Genomic DNA, 23,074 nt, shown 5'->3' with positions numbered 1-23,074 from the left:
ACTTTTTTGGCATCTCCAATGGCTGTCTTTGAGGCGAACGCCTTAGGTGTGACTGGAGGCGGCAGTACAAACTTGATCGGTGCCGACGCCTTCGGAGTCTTAGTGACTATCTTTGGGGGTGGAGTGGCCTTCGGTCCGACAGCTATAGCTTTCTCTTTAATGCACTGCAGCGAGTCCGACACCTGTTTTGATAAGGAGGCGGATGGTTGTGTCGACTTGACGGGGTCCTTAGAGACACTGTGTTGTTTGGTCTCGAGGTCTTTGCTGACATTTGCTTTGTCGACTCGACGCTTAGGATCGATAACGTTTTGTGTTTCGAGTCCTTTGTTTGTGTCTACGGTCTTCGGCGCCGACTTCTTCGGGTCGATGTCCTTGACCTTTTTCTTCGGTGCCCCGGCCTTCGGCTCGACACCCTTTAGCAACCTCTCTGGGTCGATAGCACTCTTTTGTTTCGTCGGAGCCGATGGTTCAGAAGCCTTCGATCCGCTCAAAGTAAGTTGTACTTTCGGTTTCGATGTTGTTTCCGGTGCTTTCGGTTTTGTGGCCACCGATGTTTTCTGTTTCGATTTCGATCGATCAACCGATGGCTCTTTTGAATTGTCCGTAGCCGGGCTTCGAAGCGTGGCCGTAGAACTATGTGCTTGATCTTGGGTAAGGCCTTGTAGCGATCCCTCGACCTGAGCCTTATAGAGTGTTTTAGTTTCGGCCCCCATACCAACGGTTGGGCCTAGCTCCTCGCTCGAGCTATCTTGTACGGCCCCAAAGGCCTCATCGTCGTCTCGTACCTCGTCGACGACGTCTTCATTTTTGACCATCTCCTCATCCTCTGCGTCATAACTGGAGTCAATCTCCGATGCAGGATCTGACTGGTTCCCTTGAACCTCCTGCTCGACCCCCTCATCTTCCTCAGCATCGAAGATGTTCACCGGGTCAGGCGCTGTCTGCTGGGCTTCCTTCCGTGCCGCGCGTCGAAGGCAAAGTGCTTTCTTGCACCGGAACCGAGAACAAGCCATACAGTTGGCTTCATCGTGATCCGGAGACAGGCACTTGTTGCACACCGGGTGGACATCGATGTGAGGATACTTGGAGTTGCAAACGGGACATCTCTTGAATGGGCTCCATTCCATCATCGATCGTCGATAAGGCCTCTGGCGTCGACCGGGCCTTTGGTGCTGAATAGCCACGCAGCTCTTCTTGAAGTCCGGCTCGAGAATTGAGCTGGGACGAGTACTCGGCACCGATCGCAAAGACAATACCGACGATACCTAGAGGCCTTTTGGCCAAATATAAAGTTTTCTATCGATTCCGAAGTTGAGTTAACAAATATACATCTGAAACTCAATGTCGGAAAAAAACAATGTGAGGATGGAGAGGATGCCCATGCGCACTGTAGTCCAGGGGAGGAGCCACCTATCTCGTGATACTGCGAAGACTCTTCCAGGACAACAATGTGCAATCATCTGGACCCAACACTAGGCGGCGATCTATGCACAGATATGAATTCAGCAGCCCACATGCCTCGAACACAGTTGCCCTTTGGAAAGGTTTTTGGTGTTCCACCACTGCAGAGAGCGATGCTTGTGACCGTCCACCAACACCAGATCTGTCAGCTGACCTTGAGCCTGGTTCCACTGACGTGCTAAACATTCCTGCAGGGGACGCATCTGGAGTTTTGCGTGAGGGACTATGAATATGCAAGAGGCCATCATCCCTATTATTTGCATGAACACTCGAGCTGGGAGAGCGTGCTGTAGTTGAAATTTTGTGACTAGGCTTTGTATGCTTGATATCCTGGCTGGACTGGGATATGCAAGTGCCTTTAAGGTATTTATTGTTGCTCCTAGATATTGTTGTATGTGGGACGGTTGCAGGTGAGACTTTGGTTGGTTTATGGTAAACCCCAAGTCGTGAAGCAGTTGGATTGTAGCACGAGTGTGTTGTACGCACTGGCTGTAAGTCTTGGCTTTTATGAGCCAGTAGTCTAAGTAGGGGTAGACATGAATATGCTGCCTTCTTAGATGAGCTGCAACTACTGCTAGACACTTGGTGAAGACTCTGGATGCTGTGGTGACTCCGAATGGGAGTACCTTGAACTGGTAATGCTGACCGTCTACTACAAACCTGAGATACTTTCTGTGAGAAGTGTGAATGGGGATATGGAAGTAGGCATCCTTGAGATCAAGAGTGGCAAAGAAGTCGCCTTATGCCAGGAGAAGAACCTCCTGTTGAAGCGTGACCATGTGAAAGCGGTCCGACTGTATGTACAGGTTTAGGGTTCTGAGGTCTAGGATGGGTCTTCTTTGGAATGAGGAAGTACAGGGAGGAAAGCCCTGTGTTTTGCTGATGCAGTGGTACCGGTTCTATTGCGTGCTTTTGCAGAAGGGAGATGACCTCCTGCTTTATCAGTGATAAATGATCCAGTGACATTGGGTGCTGCCTGGGTGGTATGTTTGGGGGGTAGAAGTAAGTTCTAGACAGTAACCAGTTTGAATGATTTGTCTCCCCCACCTGTCTGTGGTGATGTTGGTCCAGACAGGAAGGGACTGTTGTATTCTCCCCCCGACAGGAGTGGAATAGTGCAGTGGGTGCGGAGGGAAGTCATTGGGTAGGAGTTGAGGCAGATCTGGTATTGTTGGTTTTGCCTCTACCCTTATTATTGTTGCCTCTGTAAACTGCTCTTTGGTACCCCCTATGAACGTAGACTGGGTGGGAGCTTTGTAAGAGGTGGAGGGGTTGTCTTAGGAGTAGCCTCTGGAGGTGCCTTTGTAAAAGGAACGACGAAAAGAACGTCTAGAAGCTTGCGATTGCAAGGCTCCCATAGAGTTGGCTGGGTATGTGTCTTTCGTAATTTTTTCAAGTGAAGAATCTACATTAGGTTCAAACAAATGTCCTTGGTCGAATGGCTGGTTTAAAATGGAAGTTTGTACTTCTGGTTTAAAACCTGAAATGGGTAGCCAAGCATGTCTACGCAAAAGTGCATTTGTGTTGACTGCTCTAGAGGCGGTATCTGCTATGTCAAGAGCGCGATGAATGGAGGGGTTAGGGATAATTTTACCCTCCTGTACGAGATCATTGGCCCTATATTTGTCTGGTAGGTACTGTAGTAGGGACTCTAGTTCATCGTAATGTGCCCTATCATACCTGGCTAACAAGGCTTGAGTGTTGGCCATAGGCCATAAGTTAGCTGCTTGTGACGCGGTTGTTCTTCCGGAAGCGTCTAAAAGTTTGGACTCTTTATCAGGGGGTGGAGCGTTCCCTTATGTTTGTGAATTGGCCCCTTTGCTAGCATTAGACACTACTAGTGTGTCTAAAGGTACTGGTCCTTTAATATAGGCTGGGTCTCCAGGGGCAGCTTTATACTTTTTATCGATCCTGGGGCTAATAACTCTAGCCCTTACGGGATCTTTAAACACTTCAGGTGCATGCTTGATGACCCCTTTTAGCATTGGTAAAATAGAAGTGGACCTTTGTGAAGTGTCAAAAGTGTCCATGAGGAAATCCTCTTCTATAGGGTCGGTGTGTAAGCTAACCCTGTGGTATTAAGCAGCTCTATGAAGTAGCTGATTAAACCCTGTGGTGTCCTCTGGAAGGGACGGCTTAGAGGGATATATGTCCTCCTGTGGAACATTAGGAACATCGGGTGTATTGTAATCATCCCAGGGATCAGGAGAAGATGGTGGACTATGATCCCCTGGTGGTTCCTCATGTGCACCATCTCCCTCATCAGAGGTGTCATCATCATTTCCTGATGGAGATGGTGTAGGAGAATGATGTGGTGGGGGAGGTGGGGGAAGGAGGAGGTGGTGGAGAAGGGACCCTGAGGAGAGATGTGGCAATTTCCCTCTTTTTAGGTGGCGGCGCCTGTGGAGGAGTATCTATGGGTCTCTTTTTGGAACTCAGGATGAGCTGACCAGTTTTAGGGTCCATTAGAAGAGTTTTTTGTCACGGGTCTGGTGTAAAAATCTCTTCTGATGGAGGCAGATCTTTCGGGACTGACTTTTTCGGTTGGGTAGACTTTGGTACGGACTATGGGACGGTTTTGTGGTCTTTTGGTTTGGAGCTGTGATGTTCAACAGTCTCTGTGGTTGGTTGCGGAACCGGTATTTTCTTTGCTTGCTAGGCCTTTTTCGGCTCCGAAGGGCGTGGCTTTGAACCTTTGGGGGATCGGTTTCTTGCTCAGCTCTGAGTGTTTTTCGGAGTGGATGGATCGGTGCTTATAGATTTCGGTGCTGAATGCTTGGATGTGGAGGCAGCGTTTGGCACGGAGGAAGAGGGAGGCTTCTTTTTTGGTGCCGGTGACCTAGTATCGGTACCGGTGGCAGACTCACTCGAGCCTGAGTCGCCTGAAGGCTTAATAGTCTTCTTTGCCGAGCCCAGGGGGGAGGCATGGGAACAAATCTCTCGGTGTGCATCTGGACCCCAAGGCGAAGGTGTGACCGAAGCCTTTTTTGAAGGTGTATAGAGGGAGTGAGGGTCGACGTCTTTACTTACGTCACGCTGCGAAGGAGTGATTTCTTTGACGTTGAATTCCTCCGCTTCGGATTCGCTGCCGAGGATTTCTTCAACCCTCTCCTGTGCCGGTACATAGACGCCCTCCTGGAAGATGTCGTTGGGGATGGAAGCCTAGGAGCGAGCCACTTTACTATGAGCTCAACTATTTCAAATAGTCTTCTTGGAGCGGAAGGATGCACAAGCTGCACAGTCTCTGGCCTCGTGCTCCGGAGAAATGCAGAGCTTACACACCTCATGCAGATCGGTGTGGGGAAACTTCGACCCACATTGAGGACACTTTTTGAATGGAGTCCTTTCCATGAGCCAGATACAAAGGCCCAAGTAGGCCCGAAGGCCCTCATCGACGTCCGGAATCAGAGACTTCGAAGTTGGAGAGATGTGTGACGACTAGGAATTGCGTATCGAGAACAACAGCGTTGAACGGGTGAAGGATTGCGCGTCGAAAGTAGAATCGGTAACGGTTCCAAACTGGAGCACGAGAAACACATCAGAGCCCGATGGCGGAAAAAAAACAATCGGAAGATGGAGCTGATGCCCATGCGCACTATGGTCCAAAGGAGGAGTCACCTATCTCGTGACTTCCAAAGACTTTTCCAGAACAACAAAGTGCAAACATCCGGGCCAAACATCAGATGGCGATCTATGCACAGTGTGTGATCTGCAGCTCATATGCCTCGAACACTCAATTAGCTACTAATTGAAGAGAGAAGCATATTCAAAACAGCTTACATAACCCATAAAACCATCTAAATTGGAACACCAAACTATATTGCAATCAGACTGTCAAAAGCTGGCAAAAAGACGCCTCTGCATAGCTCAAACACTCTGCTTCTGATCATGCCTGAAGTTAAGAAAAAAAACACTCACCCATTCTTTTTCTGGAAATGCACCTAGAATCTGAAATGCTCTGCCACAAGATCCAAGTGACAATCAATCATTCCTAAACTTTATTAAAAAAAGCTTGAACCCATTTCTCCACAACAAAAACCTGAACCTACCATCCTAAAACAATCGACTTGCACTGTTGTACTTCCCCTCCAACCATCAAAGAGCCGATCCTCACTACCTCAGGAAATAGCTATTCCTCCAATCTCTGAAAAAAATCTCCATTGCTACCTCCAAACTTTTTCAACCATCTATACTCTTCTCGAAGTTATATTATTACCTTGTATGACTAATATTTTTCTTGTGTACTCCTTGTAAATGTGCTCTCTGCTAACTGTGTAAGGCGCTCGGAAACCCTCAGGTCAAGTGCCAGCTATATAAAACTCGAAAATTAAATAAAGAAAATATCCCCAAAGCATACAACTCTAGCTTAGTGCAGTTCAGCTACTCCAACTTTATGCAGGTCTTAAAATCCTGTGTTATAGCAAACAAATATAGAGGGAATGCTGACAATGCAAACATTCTCCCCCAGTCAAAAGATCTGGGTTAAATCTATTGCTCTTTTGCCCACTACGCCACCCCAGGTTGGACCCAGCCATATGCAAATCAGTTTTGACCCTGTGCACCATGGGAACAGTCAAGACAGAACTGCCAGGCCCTCCCTGGACCGGAAACAAGCATCCTGGGACCGGTTTCAGGGTATGTCACCCTTCTTCAGCTAGGCCAGCTTGAATCCAGTGGCACAGTGAGCAAGGGACTCACGTCTGGGAATACCTATCCCACTCGGGGCGAAAAGTGTTACACTCACCCATTCCTTTTCTGGAAATGCACCTAGAATCTGAATGCTCTGCCACAAGATCCAAGTGACAATCAATCATTCCCAAACTTTAAAAACAAAAAAACTTGAATCATTTCTCAACAAAAACCTGAACCTACCATCCTAAAATAATTGACTTGCTCTGTTGCACTTCCCCTCCAACCATCAAAGAGCCCGATCCTCACTACCTCAAGAAATATCTATTCCTCTATTTCTCCAATCTCCGAAACAATCCTCCATTGCTACTGTAGGGTCTGCAATCCTATGATCACCCCAGATTTGTGCTTTTTGCTTCACTGGTTTACGACTTTCCCTGGCTGTGGGCCTGCTAATCAGACCCACAGCCTAGCTGTTCTCTCTCTAAATTGACACGTGTACCTTAGGTGCATTTACCAATTGGTACTGGGCCACCTTATCAGTCCCTGTACCCAGGGCATAGGTGTACCCAGGGCCTACCAGGGGCTGCAGCATGTATTATGCCACCCCTGGCAGGCCATCTAAATCTGACACAACTGGCTGCACGACAGCTGGGGCAAGGTGGTGTAATCACCCTTTGCTTTAGGTATAGTATTCCTATATCTAAACCTAAATTGGACACATGTATTCCTATCAGTCACTCCTATGGCAGGCCTTAACAATCCTGGAGGCAGAGTGCTTGGAATTATGTGAGATGGTGCTCTGGCATGAGCGGAGTCCGTCTGCAGCTTGCGGAACCAAGTCCTAATAGCTGTTCTATGATAACGCGTACCATATACTCTTAAGTCCATTATAATCCTCGCGGTTATTTGCTATCTTTGGTATCGCTTTATCAAAACATGTCGAGTAAGGTGTCATACGAATTGGAATACTAACCCCTCGCCAATTCTGGCGACGGGATTAGCATTCCACCCTAGAGGGACACGACATGTATGTAACTGTGAACCCCGGTTAAAGTTAACTCGAGCCTCAGCATCACACAATGGATGCTGCCACCACAGACACAAGTCTGACCTCCTGCTGCTGGGAGTCCTTCCAGCGAGGAGAGCTTGGACAAAGGGTTTCCTGTCAGTGGCGGTGCTAGCACCATCCCAGACAGGGTTTTGTGTATCCCAGGTAGGCAGGGCTGAGAAGGAAGGTGACTGCAAGTGGCACCCCGGTGCTCACTATGCATCTGCCGGTTTGAACCAGTTCCAGGGGCACACCAGCCCCTGAGCTGGGGAAAGTCCGGACAAGGGAGAGGGGTGTAACCACCCCCCTCCTGGTCCCACCCATGGGCAGGACCTAGTCGCGTGCCAGCCCCTTTCTTTAGTATAAAGGTAGGAGCGGGCCCCCTTCCCAAATTAGATAATTCCGAATCTTGATGACTTTCCACGAAAGAACTCTTGAACCTTTCTGAAGACTCTCCCTTGTGGCTAAGGAGTAGCCACCCTGCACCAGTGGGCACCATCTAAGCGCATGCGGTTTGCTGCACGTCCATCCTCCGGATCAAGACTGCCCAGCTCGACGAGACCCGGCTTCCCTAGCACCTCTGACCTCTACCTACATCATCAGCCCAGCTGAGATTCGTGGGTGTGACGAGACCTCGAGGGACCGGCCATCTTCAGAACTGCACGACGCTTATCCAGCACGACCGCCGAGGGATCCTCGAGTGAGTGCTTTGGGGTTTGAGAAGCCCTAACCCTGAGCAGCTCCAGCACCGAAGTCCAGCCTCCCAGCATCCACGAGATCTGCGTGGGGCCCTTCTGCTCTTTGCTGCTCACCGCGTTGTCCGGCTACTTGCCTGCTGGCTTGTGGCCCTCCTGACGACGAACCACGACACTTCCATCGCTGGTCTGGTTGCTCCAGACTGGCCCCTGCTCCCCTCCAACAGAGGAGCACCCCGGACCCTCCTGGTCCACTCCAGACGCCATTTTGAGTCCACCGCGTAGGCTTGCATTTGCCAAGAGTTGTTGCCCCAATCCTGGGTCCAGCATCGCCGACAGCAAATACCTTCATGGGACAGCTCGCACCTCCATCCTGGTCGCCGACAACGCCTCCTGGTCCGAGAGACTGCAGAGCCCAGCGTCGCCCACTCACCTGGTCGAGGTGACTTCATCCGGTGACATCCTGGTGCCCATCTGATCACTGGATAGTGATTAAGAACTGAGTCCCCTCTGCTTTCAGGTCGTCTCCATCTTCGATCCAGGCTTGGATCACATTGAACTTCATCACTGGTCGCCTGCCAGCAACTTCTTCTTTCAGGCTCCATAGACTGTAACGAGGATTCCAGACGTCTTTTGAACCCTATGCAGCCGCAGCCCCTGGGCTAGGTAACTTGAGTATTTCGGTGCTCCAACATAGGTTGGCTATCTAAGTGTCCAGATCCTTTTTCGTTTTCAGCCTATCTAGTCGGATTCGTCCGATAACACTAACTTTACGAAATCTAGCATCCATAGACTTTGTCCCGCATCCCGCGTGAGAGTGCACACTCTGCACCCGATCTCCCTAGGCCTCCTGCTCCTAACCTGAAGGTTCAGTAGTGTAGTCCTAGCGATCCTAAAGCCTCTGGATCCAGTTACTTACCTACTAGTATTTCGCATTCCACTTTTGTAGTATATGGTTTTTCGTGCCCCTCGGGCATTTGTGTAAATTGTGCAACTTTAAGTATTTTCTTAAGAGTTTTGTTGTGTGCTTAGCTCCCTGACTCAAAGAGTTCAGGGTAGACTGGTTATAAATAAATATCCTTTTATTTTCATAACAACTTGTGTGGTGTCCTTTCACTTGGTGTTCAAGGGGTATATGTGATGGTATAACAGCTGGCTTAACATGCCCTCTAGAGTTTAGCCTAAAGACTGCTCTTGTCCATGCTACTAGGATAGCTGGTCTATAAGGTTGACTTACAACCAATCAATAATAAGGGTCGTTTGGAATGATACACAGTGATCACTAGAATAGTGAGCACTACATATCAGGCCAACTTCTCACAGCTACCTTCAAACATTTTCAACCATCTATACTCTTCTCGAAGTTATATTATTACCTTGTATGACTAATATTTTTCTTGTGTACTCCTTGTAACTGTGCTCTCTGCAAACTGTATAAGGCGGTCGTATACCTTCAGGTCAAGTGCCAGCTATATAAAACTCCAAAATGTAATGAAAGAAAATATCCCCAAAGCATACAACTCTAGCTTAGTGCAGTTCAGCGACTCCAACTTTATGCATGCCTTAAATCCTGTGACATACTAGGCAGGTAAGGAAGGTGACTGAGGAGTTCATTAAGCTCTTCACAAAAAAGCAGACATAAGAATCTCCTGTTAAGTATAAAAAAGTAGGACTGGGGAATACGAAAAATGAGAACTACAACCTTTCCTTGCAAGAAGATAGTGTAAGAGAGCTCTTCCCTCTCTCAAAGCTAGACCAAAAATAGAGGAAAGGACATGACAGCTGGCAAGGTTAAGATTTATCAGGGGCCTCGGTGACCAGGCCAGGTACATGGAGGAACATATGGAACTCGTTTGCATACAGACTGGACAGATGGAGAGTAGGATGACAGAGTAAAAAATGTATAAAAAAACAATGTAATCACAAACTATATTACACATGAAGTGTTACATGACAAACATGGTCTCTATGGGTAACAATGACTTCTCCATCATCAGAAATAAAACCTTAAACAGTAAGTCAATAAGAACACAGGGAGACACACTTACAACTATATTTTAGTGCCAGTTAATTAACATGGAACTCAACCTAACAATGTATAGTGGGCAGGAAGGCAGCAGAACAATATAAAGCACAGTGTGCTACTCTGCTCATGTTTCAGTCATACGTACAAGGATTAGCTCCATCTGCGACAATCAACATCCGCAAAGAGGCCAGACTCACATCCCTCTGATCACGTTGTGCAAGGAGTGACCAGTGCATGTCCCGAGACTTCACCACAGCAACACGTGCTAGAAGGAAGGAAGTGAAAGTTGTGAAATATGGGAAGGGGAAACACAAGAGAAAGTCATTTAACAATAAAATCGGTTTAAGTAGCTGTGTCTGAGAAAGGAAGATTAAAGCTTTGTCATTGCAGGACTTGCATCCTGTATCCTACTTCTTAATCAAGGGAGTTTCAAGGCAAACCAAATTATCTGTACCCTGAACCTAAACATAAAGGGAAAAGGGTATGTAATGCTCTGGAGAATCACACGGTCACTGATGTAAATCATGTATTTGGTAAATAAGGACCAAAAATGAAAGCTGAAAGGCCAAAGTAATATAATGCGGAAAAGGCTCTTTCATTCATCATTCATCAGTGCATGAATTTCTCACTTGATAGTTATCTCAAACAGCAATGGTGAGAGTGCCAAATTCCAAACTCGAGGGAGAGGAAAGAGTGCAGCTTAAGCTACTGTACGGCCCACTTCATGCAACCCTCCTCTGATCACATACATTATGATTGCCTTATCTCATGACTCCTCTATGTTATGGCTTCTTTCCTAACAGTATATTGTGATACTGCTCCTTCCCACATACTGCTCCCACCCTAACCATTCTTTGTTATAGTTGAACGGATTCTCTAGTACTTATTTTCAAAAGATACAATCACTTTAATTCACGGTCTGGCTAGTCTAACCACTTCATTCCACAGTACCACCCTCTACCTTTACCTCTTTAACCCTATATGTTGGTATGATCTGCTCTTTAACCAGAGGGAAAATACCCCTGAGCTGGATGAATTAAAAAGGATTGTTCCTGTTTTGTTGTGAATCTATATATTCGTTAGATAATTAGACATTTATTGCTCACCACAATAACCTACTAAGACACTACAGACAATTTCTCTACTTTCATCACAGTGCCATATCACTATTCACTGTGCCTTCCATTTCTGCAACAGTATAACAACTGTTCTGCCAACCAATTTCTTTGTAGAGCTCACTTCGCAGATAGAGAGCTATACAAGTGCATACAACAACATTGACCATCTTTTTGACCACTCTTCTTAAACAAGCATTTACTATACAATAGGTCTCGCATTACTGAAAGTTTGAGCTATTGGTGTTGCATTATTATTAGCTCAAACATTCATTAATGAGACCTATTACATTACAAATGCGTGTTTCTTTTTAGTTGCCAATCTAAGTAGGAGGGACAGAGCCAACTAATTTTAAGCAATGGGCGAGCTTCCAAGCATCTCTGAGTTCTTGGTAAGCAAAAATCTGCCTTACAACAGACTGTGCATGTGCTGTCTAGTAGGCTCATTGTAAAATGGGGGTATGGGTTCACAAACAGTTCATTAGCTTGACAGTAAGAGAACACGTGACTGAATCTGCTATAATATGGGTTTATTTTGTTTGCATTTTTCAACAATTTCTTGTATGGTTGTTATCCATTTAGTGGTTACAAGACCTCTAAAGCAAACTTTGCCTATATAAAACTAGATAGTGCTAAATTTATAGAAGTGCCAAGTAGTGATTTTACTTTTTGGGTACACTAAATAAACATAGTTCACTCGAGACCACACCAAGAAGCTGCTCTTTGGTGTCTAGTAAAACAGGCAAAAAAGAAGCGAGGTACAATTCGGTCAATCAAAGTAGATGAATGACAAAAAAAGAGCCAGATGCATACAGATTGCACCTTTGAAAATTAGCGTCGATACTTGCAAGGCCTTTTCAGTGAATAAACCCCCCAAGAGGAACATTTTGCAAGGGTCGACTCAAAATCAATGTGAATTACTGTGCCCTTTGGAGGTGTTGGTTCTAACTGCATAGTGACTCGGGCAAGTGTGCTTATATCTGTTCACGTATATATATTAAACAAAACAATTGCCAATACTGCTTGATTAATTTGAAGTTTAGCAACAAACAATAAACAAAATACTGTCTTGCAAAGACTAGCCATTCAGTCTACAATGATTCATCAAATTAATTTATTTGTACTTATTTTTTCTTTTTCAAAATTTCTAATGTATTTTACATTTAAATTATGAAAACATGATTGGGTTTATTTACAAGGGGAGCTCCTATTTATACGTGATAATATATACAACAAAGTGTAAGAAAAGTGAAAAGAAAGAAAGGTAGTTGGTGAGGGCTCAAGCATTCGTAATACAATCATCCACTCTCAATTTATGTCGGATACATACTCCACATTGTGGTGAAATGAAAAAGAAAACAAGGAAAAGTAAATTGATAAAAAGTGTGTGTGGACGTGACCCTACCCTAATTGTTTTAAATCTTTTGGGTCAGGTGGGGGCACCTAATATATAGTGGATCTAATACAAATAACTTTCAATATATAACGGCCATCATGATTAATTCCTTACAAAACAATATTCATACAAGTATGATTGGCTGAGAGACAAACACACACAAGGTCGACGCGTTTCAAATCCCCCAAATCTAGGGATTATCCTCAGGACCACAGTAGAAAATTAATCTGTGTCGTCTAATTGTCTGCGTAGGATTATTTGATTGAAGGGCTCGGATCTGAAGAAGGTTTCAACACTTCCGGGTTCCATTTATTTGAATGCCGGACAGAGAGAGGGGTGTAGGGGATTGTAACCCCTTATCAACTTGTTACTCTGCACAAGGTGAAAGAATCTTCCTCATGTCGCAGAGTCTTTGACGAGCGCCGATTTGATTTTGCTCCGATTGTCAATCGGAGCAAAATCAAATCGGCTCTCGTCGACCTTGTGTGTGCCGCCTTGGAAATTCCAACGCGCAGAACTGATGACATTGCACGTTTTCTTCGGTGGCGAATAGATCTAACCAAGGCTCTCCCCACTGCAGAAAGAGACCTTGCGCCACGTCTGAGTTCAGACGCCATTCGTGATCCATCATGCACCGGCGGCTGAGTTCGTCCGCCCTGATGTTCCAGCCACTGCCAGAGGCGCAGAGCCTCCGGGCAGAGAGTCCACGACCTCACCCCGCCCTGTTTGTTGCAGTACCACAAGGCCGTGGTGTTGTAAGTGAACACCTGCACTACACTCCCCCGGACAGAGGGGAGGAATGCCTTCAGTGCTAAACGAATTGCCCTCAGCTCCAAAAGGTTGATGTGGAGCCGGGACTCCGCCGGAGACCAGAGGCCTCTGATCTCCGCCTCTCCCATGTGGCCTCCCCAGCCCTGGAGGGACGTGTCCGTCACAACTACGTGCTCAGGTTGGGGAAGGGAGAGGGATCTGCCACTGACCCAATTGCAGTCCGTGAGCCACCACTGCAGCTGTCTCGCAGTGCCCTCCGAGATCAGGACATGGTCGGACAGGTAGCCCTGATGCTGGGCCCACTGAAACTTCAAGTCCCACTGCAGAGCCTGCATCCGCCATCATGCGTGATGCACCAGAAGGATGCAGGAGGCCATCAGCCCCTGAAGCCGCAGCTTCAACCTGACCGAGACTCTGGATAAAGGCTGAAAGATCGGAATCAGAGCCTGAATATCCCGAACCCGCTGTTCGGGAGGATAAACCCGAAACTGCGCTGAGTCGAGAACCGCTCCGATGAAGAGGAGCTTTTGGGAGGGGCACAGGTGTGACTTTGGCACATTGATGGAGAACCCCAGCTGGTCCAGGAGGTCTGCCGTCGTCTGGAGGTGGCTGACTACTGTCTGGGGCGAGCCCGCCTTCAACAACCAGTCGTCGAGGTAGGGGAAGACTGAAACCCCTAACCTGCGCAGATGAGCTGCGACCACCGCCATCACCTTCGTGAACACCCGTGGGACGCTGGTAAAGCCGAAGGGGAGCACGGTAAACTGAAAGTGCTCGTGGCCTACCGTGAACCGCAGGTAGCGCCGGTGGGCCAGCAGGACGGGGATGTGGAAATAAGCGTCCTGCAAGTCCAACGCTACCATCCAGTCTCCTGGGTCCAGGGCAGCTAAGACCTGAGCCAGTGTCAGCATTTTGAACTTCTCCTTCCGGAGAGGCCCCCTTTGCCCTTCTTGGGTACCAGAAAGTAGTGGGAGTAGCAACCACACCCTACTTCTGGCCCAGGAACGCCCTCGATGGCCCCCTTGGCCAAGAGGGCCGTAACTTCCTCTTGCAGAAGTCGCAAGTGATTCCCCCGACACGCGGTGGTATTGCGGTGGCATGGCTGGAGGGGTCGCCGCGAAGGGGAGGGAGTAGCCCCTTCGGACTGTCCGACAGTGCGGCAGTGGAGGAGGTAATGGCAAACCCTATCCTCCACTGGCGTCACATGGGCCTGAAAGCTCGGACTAGGAGGGTTTTGAGGCGGATGCTGCAGGGGTAGGTGTGGACTGACCTCGCCGTTGTCCCCGACCGCCCCCACAGCGGTTTCCAGGGCCGCCACCATGTTGGAAATTAGTCTGCCGTGCGTGGCTGGCAGCACGTGTGGGGGCATCCCTTCCTTGGCCACGAAAGGAGCTAAAAGGCACCAGTTTGCTGGCGCGGGGCCGAGAGGACCAATGACTTGGCCGTAGCCCTGCAGTCCTTAAGGCGCTCAAGAGCATGGTCTGCCTTGTCGCCAAAAAGTCGACGGCCATCAAACGGCATGTCCATGGGTGTATTCTGGACATCGACCGAAAAGGTGGCGGACCTCAACCAGGCGTGGCGACGAATCGACACTGTTGTTGCCATCACCCTGCCCAGTGAGTCGGTGGTATCAGGCCCACACCAGATGGAAAAAACATGCCGCATCTCGACCCTCCGCAAGGGTTTGGGCGAGTTTAGCCCTGACCTCCGCCGGGCATTCTGGCAGCAAGTTCGCGACCGCGTCCCACAGAGAGTGGGTGTAGCGGCCCAAGAGGCACGCAGTGTTGGAAGACCGCAGTCCCAAACTCAGGGAGGAGAATACCTTTTTGCCGTATTGCTCGTACCTCTTAGATTCCCGATCGGGCGGAGCCGTCGGGACTGCGGTCTGGGAGTTGGAGGCCTGGATGACCAGGCTCTCGGGGGTGGGATGGGGGGACAGGAAACAAGGGTCGACCGGGGCCGGGCGGTGGCGTCTGGCCACGTTCCTATCTACAGGCGGACCTGTAGTGGGCCTGGACCAAGTGCCCAAAAGAACGCCAGTCAAGGCCTCATTAACGGCAGCAGAGGCTCAGCCGAACTTGACTGCGGTTTAAGGACCTCAGTGAGGAGGTTAGTCCTCATGGCCACGATGGGGAGCTCAAGGCCCAAAGCCCTGGCCGCCCACGTCAGCACCACACTGTAGGTTGCCCCCTCCTCCGTAGCCAGGGTAGGGGATGAGACAAAACCAGTGTCTGGCGAAATGTCCAGACCACTGGCATCCCCAAGTTCACCTGTCCAGTCCTGCTGGGACTGACAATCACGTGTCAGAGGGTCCTCAGACCCCTCCCAATACACCTCATCACTCATCTCCTGATTATCAGGGTTGTCAAAGGATGGGGCCGGTTTGTTGAAGTAGAACTCTCCAAGCGGCGTCGAGAGCGGCACCCAGCGGCGCCGCTCTGACGCCGGAACCGGATCGAGGGAGGCATCGGGGACGGCGACGCCCGAAGGCGGCGCCGGAGGCGACACCCTAGGGACCAGCACCGGTGAGGTCGTCATGTCAACCGGCGACGACCCGAATCCGGAGGCGGATTCAGCGGCGCCCTGCGGCGCCGGGCCCGAAGACGGCGGCGGCGTCGGGACCGAAGCACCCGCCGACGTCGGGCCGAAGCACCCAACCCCCTGGGGCCCCCAGACGGGTCCGCTGGGCCCGAAGGCGCCGCGGAGCCCGTCGAAGGAGAGAGGGACCTCATGGCCATGAGGAAGCGCTCGATCTCCTCCGGCGTCGCTTGCTGCCCAGGGACCGGAGGGTATGAAGCAGGCCACAACGCCTGCGACTCCAACGGAGCCGCGTGGGCGGTGTCACCTGAACCCCCAACCGCATCGCGAGAGCGTCGGGGGGAGTCGGAAGAGCAATGACGTCTCTTCGACTTCTTGTGCTTACCTGACGACTTCGAGCCCGAAGACCGATGGTGACTCCCGGAGCTATGATGGCTCCGACCCCGCGACTGGTCCCTCGATCTCCGCCCGGGCCGGGACCTCTCGCGGCGCGGGGCCGACTGCCGGAGCTCGAGCCGCTTGCAGGACCGCTCCCACCTAGCTTTCGACGTCAGTGCTCGGCAGTCAGGGCAGGCCTGGTCGTCGTGGTCGAAGCCGAGACAGTGAAGGCACCGGCGGTGAGGGACGGTAACCGACATCAGTCGGTCGCAGTCCTCACAGGGTTTAAATGCAGGCATCCCTACCGGCACCGTTCGGAGTCGAAAGACTTCGAAAATGATCAAAAGGGATCGAAAAAAAAAGTTAGTCAAAAATCGACTAAGGTACCACTTTTTCCGGCTCTGCGCTGCTGGCGCAGAAAAAAGAAGAACTGACGTCAGCGGGACGCCGACGACGACGACGGACACAGAGCCGCGGACGACGCCTACTGAAGCGCAAGGGTACTGCTACCCAAACATTTCCGGATCCAGTCTGACGCCTGGGGATATTCTAAGGTAAGGAATCTAATACTAACATGTTTCTTTCAGATTTAACATTTCTCTGTAGCGGCATTTAATAACTCTACTTGGTCTCTGTCCTAACCCTGACCATTCCAATCTCCTACTGCATTTTGGGAGTTGTAAGCTTGTAAACTTTTCATATGTGAGTCCAACTTCGACATGCTTGTACTGTGAAAGGTTAACAGAAACAGCTCAGGCAAAACCTTGCATCCCAGGAAAACAGAGCCATATCCAGCAATGTAGATGATGTAGCAGCAGCAGGGCATAACGTCCCAGTCCAGGCTTTCACATCAAGACTCTTTTGGGGAGAGCTTCCAAATGTTGAAGGGAAAAAGGAAACCCGCCCTCACATATCTTATCTCAAAGCTTTAAATCTGAGATTCTGGAAAGGAGTCCTTTCTTGACACATTCTCAGAAGACACAGAATGGGAATAATATATTTTCAAAAGAAATAGCTTAGCGTGGCAAGAGATCAACTTGCTTTGTAAAACAAGAAACAAAAGCGGTTTGCCGTGGCAAGCATTGACTGTGTTATAGCCTGGGCTGCTGTGTAACATGTTAAAAAAGCATTTGCAATGCAATAGGTCTCGCAGTTACACGACTTAAAGCAATTGGCTTTGTAAATGACAATGCCTTTTATTTATGTTTTTAAAACGAAAACAAATATAAAAGGCATTGTTATTTGCAATGTCAATAGCTCAATCTCTCGTAAATGCGAGACCTATTGCATTGCAAATTCTTGTTTAAAAGATGTTCTCTGCCTGCACTAGTCTAGCTCTGCCCATGGCACTAATTTGTCAAAAACATAACTAGCAGGCCCCAGGGTATTTCACAAGAGGCTGATCTTCCAAGTGCCTGTACCACTGTTACCATCAAACCATCATACTGCATCAGTTGTGACAATTTGGATTCTTTCATGTCGCAAAAGCTGTGAAAATGATGACATGTGACATTTGCTGGGTGAACAGAGATGCGTGTAGAGGACTTGTGGTTTGTTGGCCACTGCACCACTCGTCTGTGGTGCAAGGCTGGGAGAACTTTCATTGCAATGCCATCAGGGGTGACCTATGAAGGGATGCATTCTGGGAGTTTCCTCGACAGCCAGACATCTACTCACCCGAACCGCATACATTACCCGAATCTCATTCACCCGAACCTAACTCATTACCAGAACCTCACTCACCCGAACCTTATTCATTACCAGAACCGTAGTCACCCGAACCTCACTCACCCGGCCCTCATTCCTTCCCAGAATATCACTAACCAGAACCTCATTCATTTCCGGAAACGCATTCACCTGAACCACCTTCATTACCAGAACCCCCTCACCCCAACCTAATTCATTACCAGAACCACTCTCACCTGACCCCTACTCATTATCTGAGCCTCACTCACCTGAACCTCACTCACCCAAGCATCATTCATTAGCAGACCTCACTCATGCAGACCTCTCATTACCAGAACCTCATTTATTAGCAGAACCTTGCTCACCTGAAACTCTTTCATTATCAGTACATCAATCGCCCGAACCTCAATCATTACCAGAACCTCAGACACCTAAATCTCACTCATTATCAGAACTTAACTCACCCAAACCTAACCCACCTGAACCTCACTCACTCAAACCTCATTCATTCCCAGAACCTCCCTCTTTATCAGAACCTCATTCATTCCTAGAGTGTAACTCAACCGACCTTTACTCATTACCAGAGCCTCACTCACCCAAATCTCGTTCATTACTAGAACCTCACTCATTACCAGAACCTCAGTCACCTGAAACTCATTCATTACCAGTACCTCATTCATTACCAGAAGCTCAGTCAGCCGAACCTCAATTATTACCAGACCCTAACTCACCTGAACCTCACTCATTACCAGAAGTCCACCCACCGAACCTCACTCATTACCAGAACCCCACTCCCCGAACTTCACTCATTACAGGACTGTCATTACCTCTAGGGAGGTGTAGCGTGGGAGACGTGCGCTGGTGAGTGAAGTTTATCTGGATACATGGTATTTCCTGGGTGCATGTAAAAAGGTTTTCTGCATTTTTCTGCCACACATTTTTGTAGTTTGCCAAGTTTTTCTCACACTCCATGAAGTTGGTGGAAGCCAAGACCTGCGGATACCCCATGAGGGGGCGGGGGGGGGGGGGGGGGGTCACAAGGGAAGGGGTGAGGCTTCAGGACGCCAGAGGACCGGTAGCCTTGGTTGTGTGGTGCGTGAAGTGTTGGTGTGTGATGAGTTGTTAGGTACACCGCGTGAACTGAGCAGGACCACAACACACTGCTGTGTGCGGGGATCCGCACTGAGCGTAGGGGGGTAGTCATGAGGGCAGGGGTGAGGCGTTAGGACACTAGATGTCCAGGAGCCTCTGTTGTGTGAAGTGTTGGTAGGTACTGAGTGATTGCTGCGTGACCTGAGCAGCAGGACAAACACACTGCTGTGTGCGGGGATCCGTGTCTGGTGTAGTAGGGAGGGGGGGGGGGGGGGGAGTCACCAGGGCAGGGGTGAGGCGTTGGGACACCAGATGTCCGGGAACCTCAGTTGTGTGATTGTGTGATGTGTGAAGTGTTGGTAGGTACAGAGTGCGACCCGAGCAGCAGCACAACACACTGCTGTGCGCAGGGCTCCGCGCTGGTTGTAGTGGGGGGGGGGGGGGGAGGGTATTTATGGGGGGTAGGAGGGGGTCACAAGGCCAGGGGTGAGGCGTTAGGACACCAGAGGGCCGGGAGCCTCTGTAGTGTGAAGTGTTGGTGTGTAATGTTTTGGTAGGTACAGCGCGTGACCAGTGCAGGAGCACAACACACTGCTGTGCGCGGGGATCTGCGCTGGGTGTAGTGGGGATGCGGGCACCCCTGTTTACTCGTGGTCCGTGCCTTCCATCCGTTGCACGCACCCCGGATGGAGGACCCCATTCTTGTGGCTGTAAATACTGCGGCTGATTGCGAAATTTATCATGCGCTAATCCTTCCCCAGAGCCTTAAAAACTCGGAAGGCACTTTACTGCACGTCTGCACAAACACCGGCTCTATACAGACGCTCCTGGTCTGTGCGACGCCCGCCACCACCTGTAACCCGTGGCCCATTACCTCCGCCGTGTGCCGCACACGGCCACCACCTCACAGGTGTTACCGATCACCGCACACATCTTCAAGGCGGCCTGCTCCTTTGTCTAGCGCCACTCTCCCTATTCCTAGGCGGACGGATGTGTGCACTAACACACTGTCGTGCACACATCCGCAGCATCAGTGCCGACTCCTGTTCTGCGCCAGGGTGGCCTGCCCGTGCAAGCTTGTACTAGCTGGTTTCCTGAGCGGCGTCTAGTCGGAGCTCCCACCGGACACATGCCTCCAGTCCCCCGCTCTCTGCACACGGTGTGCATGCCGCCAAAAGAGCTGCGAGGGGCTGTGCCAGGGTGCCCGGGGAAAGGCCTCCGCCTGTGCCAGGGTAACCCGATCAGACACAGGAGGTGCCGCAAGTATAAAATAGCACGCACGGTGCCCCCGGTGAAGCTCATCCCACCACGGCCCTCCTACCTGCCCTACCTGCAGTGCCCCCTCCCCCGTTCAACACCTACAACTCAGCACACGCTGCACGCCGACAATACGCTGTGTCATCAGTGATCGCGTCACTCGTGAAGAGCAGAATGGAGAAAGTGATTCACCCGCAGAGCCAGGCTGTGAGCAAGGAGGAGCGCGCCCTGTTCACTGCTGTGCCACAACACACAACACCCCACGCGCCTGCTTCCCAAAGCAGGAGGGGGGTCTATAGGGCAAAAGCAAGGCAGGACGTTGACTGACCCCCTGTTCGAGCACCAGGCTAACGTAATGAGGGCAATGCCACAATGCAGTAATGCCCAGACTGCCTTCAGGGTCAGCAGGATTTCCACATGTGTGGTCACACGGAGGGGTTTCCACGGTTCGCAGGCAGCCACAGATTTTAAACCTCTGGGACATTTCTGCGCGCAACGAAGTCTTAATGCATTTTGTTACAAGAATGCAACACCATCTAATTCTAAGTCAGCAGAAGGTGATGGATAGACATGTTAGTCGAACACGTTAGAAAACGAGGGGAGGGAGAAAACAGAAGATGCGTGGGACGGCCTGGAAATCAGATGTTGCACTGAACTTTCCCTTGTCAAATGGAAACTAGTGGGGCGAGCGCACCACAGAGGGGGGTAGAGAGCACTGCAGCGAGGCGAACACACGCTGCTGCGCATTCTAGACACAGACAGGATTGGGTGTTGCAAAGGTGGGACATGCCCCCGCCTTTACCCAATCCCGTGACGTTTTTTTTTACAAAAACGCACGAGCGTGAGCAGCTTTCAGAACCCCTTTACAAGAGGTCTCGTGCTGACGAGCAGTGCTGCGCACTGCAACGCTAGGCGCCAGACATAAAAACAGGAGATGATGCAATCTCGCAAGATTGTTTGTTGAAGTCACACAACCCTTTCAGTTGCTGCCTTTGAAGGGAAATATGGTAGGGACATGAGTTTTTTAATTTTATTTAACTAATCACTTTTGTGGATTCCCAGAGGATATAGCAGGAAGTTCTGTGGTCACTGTAGGATTATGTTACTTACCCAGTAAGTATCTGTTCTTGGCAAGTAAAGCTGTAGATTTACTTGCTTTGCATACCATGCCATCTAGTGTTTAGGTATCAAGCACATTAACCTGTTAATAATCTGGTCATGTAATTGTATGTCATAGTAGTTTTTAAGTTTGGAATGTTGCTGTTTGCATGTTTTTTTAAATAGCACATAACATGATGTTGAACAAAGTGTTGTAAACTATTTTGGTAGGTAAAAATTAAAGATTGAGCTGCCAGGAAGCCACACTTTGAAATAGCCCTTTAAAACATGCAACAGCTATTTATTTACAACCTGTTGTACTTCAGCCTAGGGCTGGTGGTACTGTGTTGTGGAATTCGCTCTGCAGCCTTCTGCCTCTGTGGAGGTTCTGCACCACCGCCAGTACTCAAAACACTTAAAAACAAACCCTTCTCTTCAACTCTCCAGACGTCACAAATGAAAAATAATGCCATCTTCTGGGAGTTTATCGACATTTGTGTTTTTAAACCTGTTAAGTTATAACAATCACAAAAGCAACACACCACATCTGATTGGAAACACTTCAAAATTGCACCACTGTTTCTGGCGCATATCCACTTAGAAGAAATTGGGAATATTTTCCTGCGTGTACACCCGTGGAACCAAATGATATTACAGAGCCTGCTGCTTTAAGAGCGCCTGTTAGTACTTAATTGATGAATAAGACAAACACTGTAATTTTCAAAAATAATTATATGCAGATATAATTAAATATACACGATGTCCGGGAGAAATACGGCCAACATTCCACCAAATTAGACCGCTCCGAAGAGATCAGGTAAAGGGCTGAACACATCTCAAAAATATTTTTCTTGTGGTCTGCAGGGATAAATAAAAATACACAATGCCCGGGAGTTAGACGGCTGGGGATCAGGGGGATGTATGCTGTAATAAGACACAAACATTTCACAAAGGTAGACTGCTATGCTGAGATTTGATGAAGGGCTAAAGACATCCCAAAAACACTTATGAGTGCTGAGCAGATGTAATTAAAAATACACGTCAGGGAGTTCGATGGCGGACGTTGAAAGGGATTATGCAGGAGTAAGACGCCAACATTCCACCAAGTTAGACAGCTATGGGGAGATTAGGTAAAGTGCTGAAGACCTGCCCTAAACTTTTTGTCGCTGTTGTGCTGGTTAGCTTGGTGAAAGAGTGTTAGCCCTGTACAGAGACAGGTAGCTTAAGAGCGACTGTGAGTGCCTCGTTGAAGAATATCCTGGTTACAAAGAACAGATAGCGACTGCTGCACATCTCAAAACATTTTGCGTGTGCTGTGCCGAGATAAACAAGAAAAAGTGAAAGCACGGAGCGCTGCGTGTAACCTGACCCACCACTGGCCACTGGTGGAACCGGACCAGGAATGCAGCTGCCACCCTGCGCGCTGCTGCTCGCTCCCGAGAGCAAAACGCAGTGGGAGTGACACATTGGAAAGGAGGTGGGGCATGCACCCGCCTTTGGCCATTTGCGTGCTTTCATTATTGAAAGACACACACAAAGGCCAATCCAATGTGTGGGAGAAGTCAGACACGTACGGAGAAGTTTAGAGTACTTACAAGAAGCCTCCAATAGAGCAGCGCATGCGCGCTGCGCTAGGCTCGACCTAACAAGTGTCTGTTTTGGAGATATGCAGCCACTGCCACAAGATGTAGACATATGGTAGTGTAAGCAAGGCCTGAACATTCTAAATGCAAGAGATAACAAATAATGCTTTGCATAGATGCATTGAGTGAATACATCTTTTGGATATTACAGCAAAGGTACATTAAAGGTTCTGTGTTAACAGGGAGGGTGTGAGCTGTAACTTTTGATGTGGAACTAGAGAGAGATCTAGTAGTGTGG

At 49.2% G+C, this 23,074-nt stretch overlaps 1 protein-coding gene across 4 annotated transcripts in view; it reads right to left on the bottom strand.

Annotated features, from left to right (window-relative positions):
- DIP2A (DIP2 acetate--CoA ligase A) overlaps nucleotides 1–23,074 on the bottom strand; it is a 964,533-nt gene that overhangs the window by 463,486 nt on the left and 477,973 nt on the right. For all 4 annotated transcript variants that reach the window (XM_086956246.1, XM_086956248.1, XM_086956245.1 and 1 more), the window contains one exon: nucleotides 10,008–10,127. In XM_086956246.1, coding sequence (XP_086812372.1) covers nucleotides 10,008–10,127 — 120 coding nt within the window. The remainder of the gene's footprint in view (nucleotides 1–10,007; nucleotides 10,128–23,074) is intronic.

This window comes from Lissotriton vulgaris, chromosome 2_1 (assembly GCF_964263255.1).
Source record: "Lissotriton vulgaris chromosome 2_1, aLisVul1.2, whole genome shotgun sequence".
NCBI lineage: Eukaryota > Metazoa > Chordata > Amphibia > Caudata > Salamandridae > Lissotriton > Lissotriton vulgaris.
The sequence above is the reverse complement of the archived record's forward strand: the minus strand, read 5'-3'. Positions and strand labels throughout refer to the sequence as shown.